Genomic DNA, 16,426 nt, shown 5'->3' on the forward strand with positions numbered 1-16,426 from the left:
TCCCCGTCGACGGAGCCTCTCTGCAGCTCAGACCTTCTCCTCCTCCCCGCAGCTGCAGACCCGGAGCCGGCCACCGTCAGCATGTCCCACACGGTCATCACCACCACCACCACCGGCAGCAGCGGCAGCAGGACGCCCGGCCACGGAGCGCTCAACCTGGGCTACAGCCGCACGCTGCCCGGCCTCATGAAGACCGGACAGATGGTGAGAAGCACCCGGAAACAGGAGCGCACCGCCGGGGGTGTTCACAGCGACGCCCCGGGGACCTGGAGCGGCTTTCAACCGGAGCATGTTGATGAATGATTATTAATGATTATGTTTATGAATGTTTATGTTTATGAATGTTTATGTTTATGAATGTTTATGAATGTTTATGTTTATGAATGTTTATGTTTATGAATGTTTATGTTTATTAATGTTTATGTTTATTAATGTTTATGTTTATTAATGTTTATGTTTATGAATGTGTGAATGTTTATGTGTATGAATGTTTATGAATGTTTATGAATGTTTATGAATGTTTATGAATGTTTATGAATGTATGAATGTTTATGAATGTTTATGAATGTTTATGAATGTGTGAATGTTTATTAATGTTTATTAATGTTTATGAATGTTTATGAATGTTTATGAATGTTGTTTATGTTTATGAATGTTTGAATGTGTGAATGTTTATGTTTATGAATGTTTAATGTTTATGAATGTTTATGTTTATGAATGTTTATGTTGATGAATGTTTATGAATGTTTATGAATGTTTATGTTTATGAATGTTTATGAATGTTTATGTTTTATGAATGTTTATGAATGTATGAATGTTTATGAATGTTTATGTTTATGAATGTTTATGTTTATGAATGTTTATGAATGTTTATGTTTATGAATGTTTATGAATGTTTATGTTTATGAATGTTTATGAATGTTTATGTTTATTAATGTTTATGAATGTTTATTAATGTTTATGAATGTTTATAAATGTTTATGTTTATGAATGTTTATGTTTATGAATGTTTATGAATGTTTATTAATGTTTATACATGTTTATGAATGTTTATGTTTATGAATGTGTGAATGTTATGTTTATGATGATGTTTATGAATGTTTATATGAATGTTTATATTAAATTAATGTTATATGTATATAAACATGTATAAACTTATTAATAAACTTATATATGTATATAAACTTATATATATGTATATAAACTTATATATATGTATATAAACATGTATTTAAACTTATATATGTATATAAACTTATATATATATTTAAAACTTATATATGTATAAACTTATATACATGTATAAACTTATATATATATATATGTATATAAACTTATATACTGTATATAAACTATGTATATGTATATAAACTTATATATATAAACTAATGTATTTAAACTTATATATGTATTTAAACTTATATATGTATGTATTTAAACTTATAAATGTATTTAAACTTATATATATGTATTTAAACTTATATATATGTATTTAAACTTATAAACTTATATATGTATTTAAACTTATATATATGTATTTAAACTTATACATGTATATAAACTTATACATGTATATAAACTTATATATGTATATAAACTAATATATACATGTATATAAACTTATATATATGTATAAAACTAATATATACATGTATATAAACTTATATATGTATGTATTTAAACTTATACATGTATGTATTTAAACTTATATATATGTATTTAAATTATATATATATATAATCTCACTGCAATATTCAACACTACAATATTGTGGCAATAATTATATTGTTGTATTAGATAACAAATATTGTGATATTTGATTTACTCCGCGTTGCCCAGCCCAGAAATGTTCAGTGTTTAATGTGCCAAAATAACATCCCAAGATTTGCCAATTAACATATTTTTTACACTCTTAAATATGTCCTTGACACGTGTCCTAACTTTCAAAATTGAATGTCGATTTTGATCATCACATGTTTTTTTGTATAGTTTTTTTTTATTGTGTTTAGTGTGCACTACTGCCCATCAATAACAACATCTTTATTGTTTTGTAGAAAAAAAAAACTTCAGAAATTGATTTCTGATAGTTGAACTTAAATCAAAACCTATAAGCTAAATACCTCAATTTGAAATATTTTATTTTCAAAAAACCATTAAAAAGTCATAGTATAATATGTAAAAAACCCAGAGCTTCTACATCGTCCAGGGTTCAGATCTCTAACGTTCCTCTGTGACCCGTCTCCTCACAGATCGCCCTCCTGGTCGCCTTCCTCTGCGTCCACTGTGCTCACGGTTGGCCCAGCTGGGCGGCGTTCCAGTTCTTCGAGGTGGTGACGCTTTGGTTCCTCATCGCCTTCCTCATCTTCTTCCTCATGCACCTGTTCAGGCTGCAGGCTAAGATGCCCTGCATCAACTGGCCTCTGACGGTGAGCAGGTGTAATAAATAATAAAACGCTGTGTGGGAAATATTAACGTTCCTCTTTCTGCAGGTTTATGAAACCGTCTGCATGTTTATCTCTTTACAATCTCGCTGAACTTCTGATCCTCAGTGTTACTTCACAGGTTTGATAAAAAAGGAGGCTTCTGTCGTGAACGTGAGGTATCACTTCCTGATCATATGTTTATTTCAATTTCATGATATATCGGCTGATGTGTATTTTCTTCACACAACTCATAACATAAATACACACAAGTATAATTCTGCTGAAGGTACCAGATTTGCATTGTAGTGGCAGTGTTAGCATATGTGGCTAACGCTAACGTTAGCTATGTGTTTGGTTACAGGATGATATTCGTGTTAGTCAGCTGAATCAGCTTCGTTGTGGTTTCATTTGAGGGCAGCAGCTCTGTGACAGTCAGGGTAAAGTCACACACACAGCGGGTAAAATAAGTATTGAACACGTCACCATTTTTCTCAGTAAATATATTTCTAAAGGTGCTATTGACATGAAATTTTCACCAGATGTCGGTAACAACCCAAGTAATCCATACATACAAAGAAAACCAAACAAATAAGTTCAGAAATTAAGTTATGTGTAATTAAATAGAATGACACAGGGAAAAAGTATTGAACACATGAAGAAAGGGAGGTGCAAAAAGGCATGGAAAGCCAAGACACCAGCTGAAATCTATCAGTAATTAGAAAGCAATCCTGCCCCTTGTCAGTGCAAATGAATATCAGCTGGTTCAGTCCCAACTGATGGCCTATAAAAAGGTGTCTCATTACCAAGGTGTCTCAATACTTATTTTACCCGCTGTATAACATAGCAAACAAACACATAACGCTAGCTAACGTTAGCGCTGGTCTTTCCTTCAACTTTTGAGGATGTGACCTTCAGTTCAGTTTCCTGTATCACATTGTTTGGAGTCTTTTGTGGATCTCTGCAGACTCATCTGTCCACGTTTAGATTGATTCAACACTTAGCTGAGGTTCAAAGGTCAAATGTTGGACCACTTTTTCTCCCAGTTGATTTTAAGGAGGTGAAACAAAGTCTGCGTGTTAGTCAACGAGATAATCCACCATTACAAGATACATATTTTACTGTTTTATCTTTGATTAAACCCTCGTCTGTCCCTCTGCTGTTTCAGGAGTTCTTTCATTACTCCGTCGGGACCCTCCTCATCGTCATCGCCTCCATCGTCGCCGCTGTGAAGAGCGGAGGAGTTTCAGCGCTGGTGGCCGGATCAGTACGTAACCACACGGACTCTCTAGTTCTTAAAAATGAAGTCAATACTTCATGTCTTAAAGCTGCATTCTCTCTCCTGTCCACCAGGGGGCGACTCCTCTGGTTGTATAGAAGTCTATGAGAAAATGACTCTACTTCTCTCTTGATTTATTCCCTCAGTAAACATTGTAAACATGAGTTTATGGTCTCAATCTCTAGTTTCAAGTCTTCTTCAATACAGCATGATGTTCATTTAGTAAATGATGCTCCATTTAGAGTCAAACAGACCATAAAGCAGGGGATGCTTTAGGGCGGGGCTACACACTGATTGACAGGTCGACACCAGAGACGTATACGGCGTCTCTACGTCACTCCTCCTCAGTCCAAATATGGTCACTTCCTGTTCACTGGTTGCAAAAAACCAAAGATGGCGACCTCCGAATCGCCGAACTGGAGGCTTCAAAACATCCGTCCACAAACCAACGAGTGACGTCACCGTGACGACGTCCACTTCTTAGACACAGTCCATTGTTTTTATATTGTATTGTTCATTTTAACCTTTATTGAAGAGTTATATACAATAATACACTTTATTGACTGTATAGTGATGTGTGTTCATTCTAACGTGGACTGTTTGTCGTGTTTGTCTGCAGGTGTTTGGCTTCATAGCGACATTCCTGATGGCCGTTAGTTTGTGGACGTCTTACAACGTGACCTGCGGCTCTCATCAGACCGGTACGTCTGGATTTTATTCATATATTTATTATTTGGTGTTGACTCTGTTGGTTTCAGTGAGGAATGCTATCGATGCTAAAGCTAATCAGCCGAGAGGAAGAAGTGAGAAGCAGAATATGAGATGTTGTGTTTGATAAAGAAAGTGATAATCGGACATGTGAGCCGGATTCACATGATGGAAGTTATTTTTACTGCATTGAAAAGAAGGACACTTCTCTGTCTCCTTCTCTTTTAATCTTCCCTTCATCACTTTTCTCTCTGATCTTTTCCTCCCTCCATTCCTTCTTATCTCCTGCGCCCATCAACCCTTCCCTTCTCCCTTTCTTCCTTCCATTTCTTCCCTCCCTCCCTCCACCCATCCTTCTTTCCATCCTTCCTTCTTTCCTTTCTCCATTCCATCCCACCTTCCTTCATCCCTCTCCTTCTCTCTTCTTTCCTTCCATACTTCCCTTTACCTTCCTCCCTTCCCTTCTTTCTTCTTTCCTACCTTCCCTTCCTCCTCCTTCCTTCCTTCCCCCTTCCCTCTTCCATTTCTTCCTTCCATCCTGTATTCCATCCTGCATTCCATCCTTCCTTCTCCCATCCATCCTACCTTATATCATTCTCTCCTTCCTCCCTCCCTTCCTGTCTTCCCTCCACCCTTCATTCCTCCCTTTCCTCCTTCTTTTCATCCCCCCGCCATCCTTCATTCATACCGCCCTTCCTTCTCTCCATCCTTCATTCTTCTCTTCCCTCCTTACCTCCTGCATCCCTTGCATCCTTCCCTCGTCCCTTCCTCCCTTCACTCCATCCTTCCTTCCATCCTCCCTCTCTTCCATCCTTCCCTCATCCCCTCCTCCCTTCCCTCCTTCCCTGCAGGTGCAGCGGTGTAAGAAGTGGTCCGTCATGAAGGAGCCAGTTGGCTGTGATGGCAGTTTGCTGTGTCCTGGTTTCTGCCTAGCAACCACCTGGATAATTAACCTGATTGGATTATAATTCATTCTACAGAGGTAATGGAACAGCTGATCCAGGACCAGCCGTTGTTTATACGTAAATATCCCAGACCATCACGTTAACCTCTGACAGGACAGTAGTTAAAGTATTACTCAGATATCCAGAACACATTTATTTTTTCTTCTAAAGTCACATTTCGTGTTAAAGGTGCTCCGTCACATTTTAACCATCAATGTATCAACAAAAGATGTGTTTTTTAATTTCCCTCCTTCCGTTTTCTGCTATCAAGTATCTAGAGAAGCTTTTTTAGACGAGTCAAAGCTGCGTGAGCTCTCAAAAAACAGCGCCCTCTTCCTGTTGTGTGCCATAAAAAACAATCAAAGACGGTTTTCCCGTCAAAAATCAATCACGAGTCGCCTCTTCGTTGAACTTCCTCGGTGCTTTTACAGCAACTAGCTTGATTTGCTCGATTCGCGATCAAATATTTCATCCATTCCGACTTTTTTTATTCTACTCTTTAAAATTCTTGAAGCTCAATAAAAAGAAAAAACAGTCTGGACCACGACTGCATTACTCTTTAAAAAAAATCACTTTTCTTAAAAGCCCAGCAACAAAGCGATGCACCGTAAAGCCCTGTTAGCCTGCTATGCTAATTCATGCTAGCACACAAAATCATTACTCTAGTGTGCTAACAAACATCGACAAGCTAATCTTTTACGGGAAATAGCTTGCATGCTAATGACTTTGTTAGCATGCTAAACCATAACTCAGGGGCTAAAAAAAACAGTAGCATGCTAAACGATTCTGTGAATTGAAACAAAAGTAAACATTAGCATGCTAACAATGCAAAAGAACAAGGAAAAGTGCTGCGTCTGTCTGTAATTAAAAGATAAGTGTGGTGATAACATATATTCTTCCTATTGTCAACAAACCTGCAGAAACAAACCAACAATTAATTGATCGTTTATCAAGTTTTACCAGAGAACCAAATGCGGGTTAATCCGCCGCTGAAAATAGTGCCCAACAAAAATGCACTATTTCCTCCTGTTTGTATGATAAAAACTACAGGGACCAGCTGTTTTAGGAAACAACAGATGGAACTATTTGTGTTCTCAAATGTTTACGTCTTTGGTAGGAACCAATGGGCTTGGAGCTGAGACAGGAAGTCAGACTGTATTTAGCATTTTGATCTGCACATGACGTTTGTTGACAATAAGAAAAAACAAAGAAAAACACCATCAATATCCTTCAAACAGTAAGTGTACCATTGATTTGAGGTATTAATGGTACCATTAGCATCTCGTGGTTCCTTTCTGTGGGTGCGGCAGTAACGCCCATGAAGCTTAACATTAACGTCCCACAGTCAGACACTCTGTCTGCTCTGGAAATCAATCTGCTGTTTACTTCTGCAGCCATGAGTTTAGAATCAAAGGACGCATTCATTACAGTTCCACTACGACATGCTGTCCAGTTTTTCTCACAGACGGGACATGCACGACTGTCCTTGGTGCTTTAAAAATAAAAGATAAAAACTGTTAACTGCTTAATTTTGATTTAATCTGAATTTCAGAAAGCACAACAGTAAACGTTTTAAATTATGCCAAAAAAAGAGAGCAGCGTCCACAGTAAACTACAAACATGATTATGATTTATATGGAGCCTGTCGGGGGTCATATGATAAAAAAATACTGGAAATCAGTTTGCACGGATTAATAAACTAACACAGAAACAGATTGATATCGTTTTTTTAAAGACATATCAATATATAAAAAGAAAACATACACATGGATTTTGAATGGATCAGTATGTACTCATGGATTAGAAACATTTATGCATGGATTATAAAATGTACAGATTAATAAATTGAACACAGATTATACCAAAAATGTAAATATTTATCAAACACAAACAAATAAAATGTATGTATTTATTGATATTGAACGATGAAACATGTATGTACAGATCGCTAAAAGTTAAACCCAGTTAAATAAAACATACATGTGGATTATAAATGCACACACAGATAAATAAAGCATTGTGCAGATTAATGATAAATAACATAAATAAAGATAAAGATAAAATATAAACATGCCTACCAATAAATAAAACTGATGCATGAGTTAATAACAAATGTGTACTTATTAATAAAACCAACAAACGGATTAATAAATATTTACCGTGCAAATATGGATTTTTAAAGAGTTACAGTAACAGATGAATTTAAACACTTATGTGAATCTATTAACTGTATGTAAACATTTGCATGGATTAATGAAAAAATATGCACTGATAATATGGAATACTGGAGAATGCATCTGGCCTTCAGATTAAAAATCAATCTATAAATCATTTAAAAAAGATTTATTGAATTGTCATACCAGTTGAATGAAAGCACAATAACTAATAACTGGCGTCAGAAAAATTGTGAAAAACTTTAAATATCCAGTTTAGAAAACAATGAAGAGTCTTTTACTGTTAAAGCACAAAATATCTTGCGATACCTCTCCTGGTCTGTACTTTATCCTCACATGTTGAAGTATTTTTCAACATTTGTCTGACTTTGATTACCAATCCGTGCTTTTAATTAGTGAGTGCTAACACTTTATTAATCTGTGTACACAAATTACCACATCGTATGACACCCAGCTCCGTAGAGTTCTGACCAATAGACCGAGTAAAACACAAATTGTTAGTAGTGGATTAAATTGCAGTTTGTCTTTTAGTTCTACAAACATTTCAGATGGACTGAACATTTGATAGCTAAGTGATGAAGCGTACTGCTGCAGACTTTAAGATTAAGTTCTGACCATGTTATGTTAGCTTTAGCTAGCGAGTTAGCTATAGCTAGCAAATTAGCTAGTGAAAATGGCCATGTCAGTAGACAATATGTAGACAATCAGTACCTGTAAGAGAAATTATAAAAAAATGATCAACAAGATAATGACTAAGACGTTCAATGCAAAGTTTCTTAAACAATGTTTGATATCCCCAAAAATCAGCTAATGTTAGCGTGTTTGCCATTGTGTTCATTGATCGAAGATTGATAGGAAGGACCGATAACGTAATAGAAAATGCAGCAGTTGATATGCTAACCTAGCAACAACTTTGAAAAACGGAAAAATATGCGTTGAAAACTGATTAAGCTCATTTTAATTCTGGGCTAGCATCCAGCCTCATTGTTGATATCAACGCAAAATAACTTGTTAGCCACAATAACTTTTCACTTAATCTTCTTTGAACAGAGTTCCCATTAAGTCAGCAGCTTCTCTTTTTAACATGTATCTAATTCACCACGTTAGCTAACCTATACACACACTGAAAGTAGCAGTAGCATTTAAATTTATATATTAACCAGAGTTCTTTCATGCCCTTTAAGTTTACCAGTTAATATATCGAAAGTTTATGGTTTAACTCAACCAATCAAATTATCTTTGCAGCTGTAGCGGTTCTACATGTTGAGTAATGTTTGTAGAATTAAAAATCATCGAGCATCTTCTATGATCGAGGGGGAAACTTTCCTGCCATTTCTTCAAACAAAACTCTGGATGGAGTGAAGCTGAACTCTGCTCTCAGTCAGAGATGTTCATCCTCAGATTACTGCCTTACTGTTGATCAGATGCCAAAAAAATCTTGATGAAAAATCGTGATGCTTTCGAATAATTTTGCACTGAAGCAGCTCCGACTACAGAATGAAGGATTCGCGTCTAATCTGATTACAATCGAATGTTTCACTTTGACTATAATCCGTATGAAGTTTAGGATAACGGGACAAATTACAGCGGGTTTGAATACAGATTATTGTCTCACTTCTGGTGCGTCTCTTAGAGCCCTACACACTGTGTGATAACGGCGGTCTGACAGTTTCCCTTCCTGTTACACTGTGAGCCACGTAGAGCAAAATCGTGGTTGAGGCAGTTGAGATTGTGCAATGAAATTAGAACAAATTTTGGACCACAAAACTGACCCGTGATGAACCTACCTGTACCCAGAATAAACTGTCCTACTGTGCTTTGACCGAATAGTTAGGTTTAGGAAAGAACAGATAGTGGTTTGGATTAAAAGAACTACATTTGTACATTTGTAGCCCAATGAATTTGAAATAACTCAACGTTGACTGTTGGTTTTTGACACAAACTATGGTCTCCTGGTCCTCTGATTAAAATGTATTTCAATTGAACCCGGGAATAATTGTTTCCAGGGTGCCGGCATGTTATTTTAACACACTACGTGTACGGCTGAGCGACAGTTCAACATAAGATATCGTTTTCAATGGAATCATACATCGAGATATCGTTGATACACCATCACATCATCGGGATACTGGATGATAATTGATAACTCAATTTTCGCAAAAAATCTTATTATTATTGAAACTAAGTTCTAAATTAAATGAGATAATACTTTTCACTTGTTAAGTGTGCAAAACCATGTGAATATCTCATGTAGACTATTAATATATCGAACAACCGGAAAACATGCTACATCGTGATAATATATATATAGTTATTGATACAGTATAATGAAATGAGCGATATCGTGATAGAAGTTTTTGGCCATTTTGACAAGCTCTAATAACTAGACACCTCCAATTAATGACATGTTCCGCCCATTTCACGTCTTTTTGTGAGATCAGGCTGGTTTGGTTACGTGATTGTCTGTTCGGCACGGCTCGCTAGCTTAATATATTTTGCGTTGATGAAGAGAACAAAGGATCTTGCACAACTAAACTAGACTGAATATAAATTTGAAGCGTTCGGGTCTTGTTTACCAGGTGTTGTGTGGACCCGTGAAGCTCGTAATAGCAATCATAAATATCTCAAACCGGCGGCTAAAGACTGTGATACAAGAAACACCATTTTGGATCAACAGCCAAAGATTTCAACACGTCTTCTCTCTCGATTGTCAGCTTTTTATCAGAGACCGCCCACAATCACACAGTGTGTACGGATCTTTAACACTTTATTATAGTCACAGATATTCCAAAACTGTTTTCTACTAAGTCAAACATTGCTGCATCTTTTTTTACTTTTATGTGATGGTCCAAGGTTTTCACATATGCTGTGTGTATTTGCTGCTTCACTCTACTGTATTTTTTATTTTTTTGGCTGGACCAGTTTGACATATGAAGGTTTTATTTCATTATAGATGCACTGGTGAAACGTCTTTAATGCTGATACCATTTTAAAAGATCATAATTAAATGATCTAATCTGATGTAAATGTACATTTAGGCAAATGAATTGAGATCTTGTAGCTTTAGTCTGCGTGCTTTGATTTGTTTTCAAGATTCTATTGATGAACTTTTGATATACAGAGTTTTTCCATCAGTATCTGCCCAGCATCAAGTTTTGTATTGAACTTTGGGTCATTTTTATTGGTTCATCCTTCATTGCTTGACCCTTAAGCTTGGTTGTATTATGCTGCCTTGAGGTTTTAGTTTGGAACCAGAGTGAATTTGTCCATCAGTCAGTCAGAATGTGGCCTCTTTTGTGTTTTCAGATGAAGATTTAAACTCTGCTGATGTGATGTTTCTGAACATTAGTCTCATCATCCTTTGATCAAAGATTCATTCTGACTCCAGAACGAACAAAAACCGCACTGTTTACATTATTTATTTTGCCGTGCATGTATTTTCTGATGCTTCTTCTCACCGCTGCAAAGTGACCCGATGTATGACTGTTTGTCCACTGATGGTAGATGGTCTGTGGTTTGGTGGCTAATACGTTCTGATCCAGTCGGACACGTTATGGTCTGTGATGGACATTTCACGGAAATCTGCTTGGAAACTTTTCAGATGGATTAAAAGTAACAAAAAAGGGGATTTACACTGAGAAACAAAGGTCACCTCTGTTAAAGTCAAAACAGACTATAAGAACTTCTCGTCCGTTGCTTAAACATGAAACTTCAAAGTTCATGCTTTACCTTCAAAACAGCCGTTGAGGAAAAACAGTTTGAACGGATAAAAAAAAAAATCTTTCTGCTGAGAGAAATCCAGTTTTAAGATCTCAAATGAACTTTGAAAGCTGAACTTTAGAGGTTAAGAAAACATGTTTGATGGGAGTAAAACTACAAAAAATACAAACAAACATGAAAAAAGGTCTTATTAAAGTCAATACAAGCCGTTTCATTCTATATAAAGTAGTTTGTGTTGATTATAACATTTCTTAGTCAGAGTATATAAAGTATTTTGTACTTTACACCCATCTAGTATCATTTTTAACACCTTAAAATTAATATTGCGTTCCATTTGTTGAGTTAGTGATGGTGCAGATGATCACCAACCTCCAAGTGAGTTTGTATTTTCAACATTCTTCCCATTACGAATTTGAGGGACTGAAAGATCCTGTTTGTGTGAGATGTCCATTCTGGATTCTGGATCAGCGCTACGAGCTAATAAGCTAAAACATAAAAAAACCACCAGTATAATCCTTAAAACAGGAAGAGCCCGGTGGACTCTGACGCTCAAATAGTTCAGATGATTTTTTTTTTTTCTACAAAGTGCCTTAATGTTCTTTTAACGTAAAGATCGGCCGACAGAACTGAAGACAACGGAACCACTTTAAAAACAGCGAGGTGTGATTAAAGGTTTGATGTGGTGGAGACATGAAGGGATTTTTATTAGGTTTCAGAAGAAAAGATGTCCACAGTATTATCATCATGAGTCACATCACAAAGAGCTCACATTGACTTGTGTTGTTTTTCTACATTTTTTAAAAGTGTGTTTAAACTACGAGTTGTGATTTGTTGCATGTCGGAAATTAAAAGCTCACTGCACCATTTCTGTCTCTGATTTCAAGTTTGTACTAAATGCAACATAAGGGTTTAAAACATACAACATACATCTCACACTCTACCAAATATACACAAAAACAGGGCCAAATAAAAACAAAAAACACTATAAATAATAATAAAATGTGTTAGTAGCATGTAGCACAAGTCTCCAAAACACTTTGTGGTTGTAGAAATCCAAGATGGTGACGGACAAAACACCAGACTCCAGGCTCATAAGGACTCTTCACGTATTTGTACAGTTACACTTCTAGTATACAGAGGCGTCAGAAAAGCTATATGAAGTATGATCAGTATATAAAAGGAGGTTAATTAATGGCATTGAAAGAAGTTAAAAATAATACTCAAAAAGATATAAACAGTTTGAAGAATCTCTTTAGACTCTAAGAACCAAATATTTATATTTAATGTGATATAATTAGATGCTTTTCAGGCTGAATGATGACGTAGAAGTATTAAATAAATGGTGAGTTTCAGTTTGCAGACTTTTTTTAAAGTAAACGTCCCTTCACACACACACACACACACACACACACTGCAGAGAGTGTGTGTGTGTGTGTGTGTGTTTGGCTGAAGGAGTGGAGGGCATGATGGGAAGTATGAGTCACGGCCGGCCTCTTGAGGACGTTTCATTTCCTGAACTCAGCAGCTGCTCTGCTGCTCTCACTTCACTCACATCAACAGCAGCGTTTATAAAACGTTGGCATGATGCGAGTGTTTCAGGAGGCAGCTGAGTGCTGAACTGATATCAGACTCCTCCTGAAACAACCCACATGACTGCTCATACAACTGTTTATGTGGTTAAAGGACCATTCTGCTTCATTACAGCCTGGTGTTCTGTTTGTTAGAATTATAAGACTGTATATAAGAAGTGGACGTAGTCGTCGTGACCTCTCTCGTTGGTTCGTGGACACTTTGAAGCCTCAAGTTCGTCATTTTGGTCGTCGCCATATTGTTTTTTTGCAACCAGTAGACATGAAGTGACCATAGGAGGAGGAGGAGTGACGTAGAGACGCCGTATACGTCTCTGGTGTGGACCTGTCAATCAGTGTGTAGCCCCGCCCTAAAGCATCCCCTGCTTTATGGTCTGTTTGACTCTAAATGGAGCATCATTTACTAAATGAACATCATGCTGTATTGAAGAAGACTTGAAACTAGAGATTGAGACCATAAACTCATGTTTACAATGTTTACTGAGGGAATAAATCAAGAGAGAAGTAGAGTCATTTTCTCATAGACTTCTATACAACCAGAGGAGTCGCCCCCTGGTGGACAGGAGAGAGAATGCAGCTTTAACACAGGAAGCTTTGACTTCTATACAACCCTTCCGTTTTTATGAAATAATTTCATCCAAGTCAAGAGGGAAAAGAAAAGTGAAGCTAGAAAGGATACAAATAAAAAAGATATAATTATTTAAAAACTATGTAAAATAAAGTTTTCACTTCAAGGCAGAATTATGACTCAACAGTGAAAATAAACATTTCTATTCTGAGATCAGTCATGATCAAAATAATTTAACTGTTATTCATTAAAACTCATAGATAAGGGATAAAATGTAACTTAATGAGTCAAAATGACGAGATACTAAGTCATGAGTCAGAACGATGGTTCTAATTTAAAAATGAGGCATAAATATGAATTAATATCTTGACGCAATATCTCATTATGTTTTATCATCAGTATTTCTTGGCATTAATTGGCTTCCATATTTTCATTTTATACATATATTGTATGAGCCTACTGTAGGTTATATTATTTAAGATATTAAGAGTCCAATCAGCTCTAAGTGTAAATTACTTTCAGAAATCAGGTGTAAAAAAGAAGAATATTGATGATTACTGTGATTTGGTAGAATCAGATTTAATTTTCCATCTCTGTCAGTCGTGGTAAAACTCCAAACATGAAGACTGTTCATCTGTAACTCATATAAATATAAAACATGTGAATGTATCTGAGTTATGAGGTTTAACTGGAAATGATGTAGGTCATTATCTGGAACCGCTCCACTGGTGTTAATGGTGTTAATGGTGTTAATGGTGCTAATGGTGTTAATGGTGCTAATGGTGCTAATGGTGTTAATGGTGTTAATGGTGTTAATGGTGTTAATGGTGCTAATGGTGTTAATGGTGTTAATGGTGCTAATGGTGCTAATGGTGCTAATGGTGTTAATGGTGTTTGAGTGTGTGTCTGCAGGTTTCCAGTTCAGAAGAATCTGATGAGAGACGTCGCCACCTGCTGGAGAAAAACCCTCAGTGACGAGACAACAGCAACAAACATGAGATACATTTCATTTTAAAACATATCAATTATTAAAATAGTCAAAAGTTATATCTTTTTAAAACAAGTTAAATATATGATTAACTAAAAATACAAATATTAAACAGCTTTGTTATTTAGTTCTTTTGATTTATTGTTAATTAATATAATTTGTGAAAGCAAACATTTAGCATAAATCGAGGTGAAGTAAACTAAAATATTTATTGAAGGGAAAAAATCGACCATAAGGGTCTTAATTCGAGCTTAAATGAGTATTAGGTGATTCAAAATATTCATTGTGTGGATTGATTAATGATAAAGTTATCTTTTTAAAGCAGCTTTAACATCACCTTCAGGATATGTTATATTAATATATTAAATATTTTATAGAATACAGGATCAATCATGTGTTTCAGAATTTAATCAATAATGAAAATAGTCATTATTATTCTTAATGTTTTTCCAGAGATCATCACACTGCGCATGACTGAGAGGTGTGTGCGCCTCAGTGTCCATGGAAGCGGATCAAACACGGAAGGTGTCCGTCCAGCCTGCTGCAGGTAAACAGCTCACCTGAGACTCACCTGAGACTCACCTGAGCTTCACCACAGCGGGTCCAGGGAAGACGCGGGCACGAGCAGCTGATTGACGGGCACGAGCAGCTGATTGACAACAGCTTAAGGGTTCATTTACTCGAGCTTCAGTATTTAGTTCCATTATCGGACAGCTTAATTGATCATCTGTCATTCCTTCAAAATAAAGGTAATCATGAACATTTTTCAAAGTAAACTTCAGCAGAGGTTAAGTAACTAATACAAAGTGAATAAGTGGAAACTTTAATAGCCTGTTTAAATACATGAATAACATTTGTTTGTATTGTTATTTATACTGTGATATATTAATATACTTTGATTCATTGGAAGTCAACAAGCAGCCGGTGTTAACTCTGGTAAAGTACAAACTTGAGGTACTTGTACTTTATTTGTTTCAATGACATTTAAGAACTTTTACTCCTCTACATTTATATGACAGCTTTGATACTTTGGTCAAGATTTTACATAATGTAACAAATGATAAGCTTATAAAATAAAACACCTTTAAATTCATCTATTTAAATGCAACATTATGCATTTTCTAAAAAGCACAATAATATATTTTTTATTGTTATCATTAGTATAAATAATGTCAGTATTTTAGTATGTATTTGAGCTCGAAGTGCACCTGCCCTCGGCCCACAGGTGAGCCAGCAGGATGGCCAGGTTTCAGGAGGTGCAGTCGGGCCAGGCCACGGCCCTCAGCACCAGGGGCCTGGTTGCTAAGCGGTACAGCATCCTGCAGAGTCTGGGCCGGGGAAGTTTCGGTTCAGTGTTTCTGGTTCAGGACTCCAAAGCTACAGACGGAGAACCGCTGTGAGTAAAACAATATGTATTTTATATTTTATGTTTTTAATGCAATGTTTTCTACCTCGTCGACTGAACCTTTTTTCCTGAATATACTTTTATTTTTGTAACTTAAAACTCTATAAAACTCTTTGAAAACTTTTTACACTTTACAAATAAATAACAAAAGTAAAAATACATTTTTCTTAAACTAAAGCACATTGTCAATAACTTGTACTCATACTGATTTTAAACAAACATAATACATTTACTTATAACCAAGTAACTTATCATGCAACGGGACATTTCTATAACACTAAGTTACCAGAAACCTGGCCTCTATAATTCAGCAAAATGATCTAAAGTATAAATGAGTTATTTATCAGTAAACATAGATCAAAGGACCATATTTAAATATAAATGTTCATGTTATTTACTGACCTCTAACCAGTAAGTTGACTGGTTTCCAGCAAGTTTTCTTTATATCTAAACACTGAACAGGTCTATCAATAAGTTTCATGATAGATAAGTTCCAGTCATAATCATATTCTGAGGATGAGGATTGTTTGTAGAGAAGAAACTCTCAGTATTTATGTTTTTCTTCAGTTCTGCAGAGAGTCACTAGATGGCAGCATCGACCTGTGGACTCACACATAGTGATCAATAAAAC

At 35.9% G+C, this 16,426-nt stretch overlaps 2 protein-coding genes across 2 annotated transcripts in view; both read left to right on the forward strand.

Annotated features, from left to right (window-relative positions):
- The first annotated feature begins 10 nt into the window (after window positions 1-10).
- cmtm7 (CKLF-like MARVEL transmembrane domain containing 7) lies at window positions 11-12,103 on the forward strand. The gene is made up of 5 exons (XM_054620961.1): window positions 11-204; window positions 2,250-2,426; window positions 3,589-3,687; window positions 4,319-4,400; window positions 5,259-12,103. The coding sequence occupies exons 1-5, from the start codon at window positions 82-84 to the stop codon at window positions 5,270-5,272; spliced, it is 495 nt and encodes a 164-aa protein (XP_054476936.1). The 5' UTR covers window positions 11-81; the 3' UTR covers window positions 5,273-12,103.
- A 2,994-nt stretch (window positions 12,104-15,097) lies between these two features.
- The window catches only part of nek11 (NIMA-related kinase 11), a 55,774-nt gene continuing 54,445 nt past the window's right edge, over window positions 15,098-16,426 (forward strand). Inside the window, exons 1-2 of the mRNA XM_054620911.1 lie at window positions 15,098-15,139; window positions 15,616-15,786. Of these exons, the coding sequence (XP_054476886.1) occupies window positions 15,629-15,786 (158 nt within the window). The 5' untranslated portion in view covers window positions 15,098-15,139; window positions 15,616-15,628. The remainder of the gene's footprint in view (window positions 15,140-15,615; window positions 15,787-16,426) is intronic.

The sequence above is a fragment of the Anoplopoma fimbria genome, chromosome 20 (assembly GCF_027596085.1).
Source record: "Anoplopoma fimbria isolate UVic2021 breed Golden Eagle Sablefish chromosome 20, Afim_UVic_2022, whole genome shotgun sequence".
Lineage (NCBI taxonomy): Eukaryota > Metazoa > Chordata > Actinopteri > Perciformes > Anoplopomatidae > Anoplopoma > Anoplopoma fimbria.

Excerpts from the sequence above, each read along its gene's own strand:
- cmtm7 (XM_054620961.1), top strand. The coding sequence starts at position 82 with ATGTCCCACACGGTCATCACCACCACCACCACCGGCAGCAGCGGCAGC. Across the intron at positions 2,427-3,588 it reads GCATCAACTGGCCTCTGACG|GAGTTCTTTCATTACTCCGT; the intron begins GTGAGCAGGTGT and ends CTGCTGTTTCAG. Across the intron at positions 3,688-4,318 it reads CAGCGCTGGTGGCCGGATCA|GTGTTTGGCTTCATAGCGAC; the intron begins GTACGTAACCAC and ends GTTTGTCTGCAG.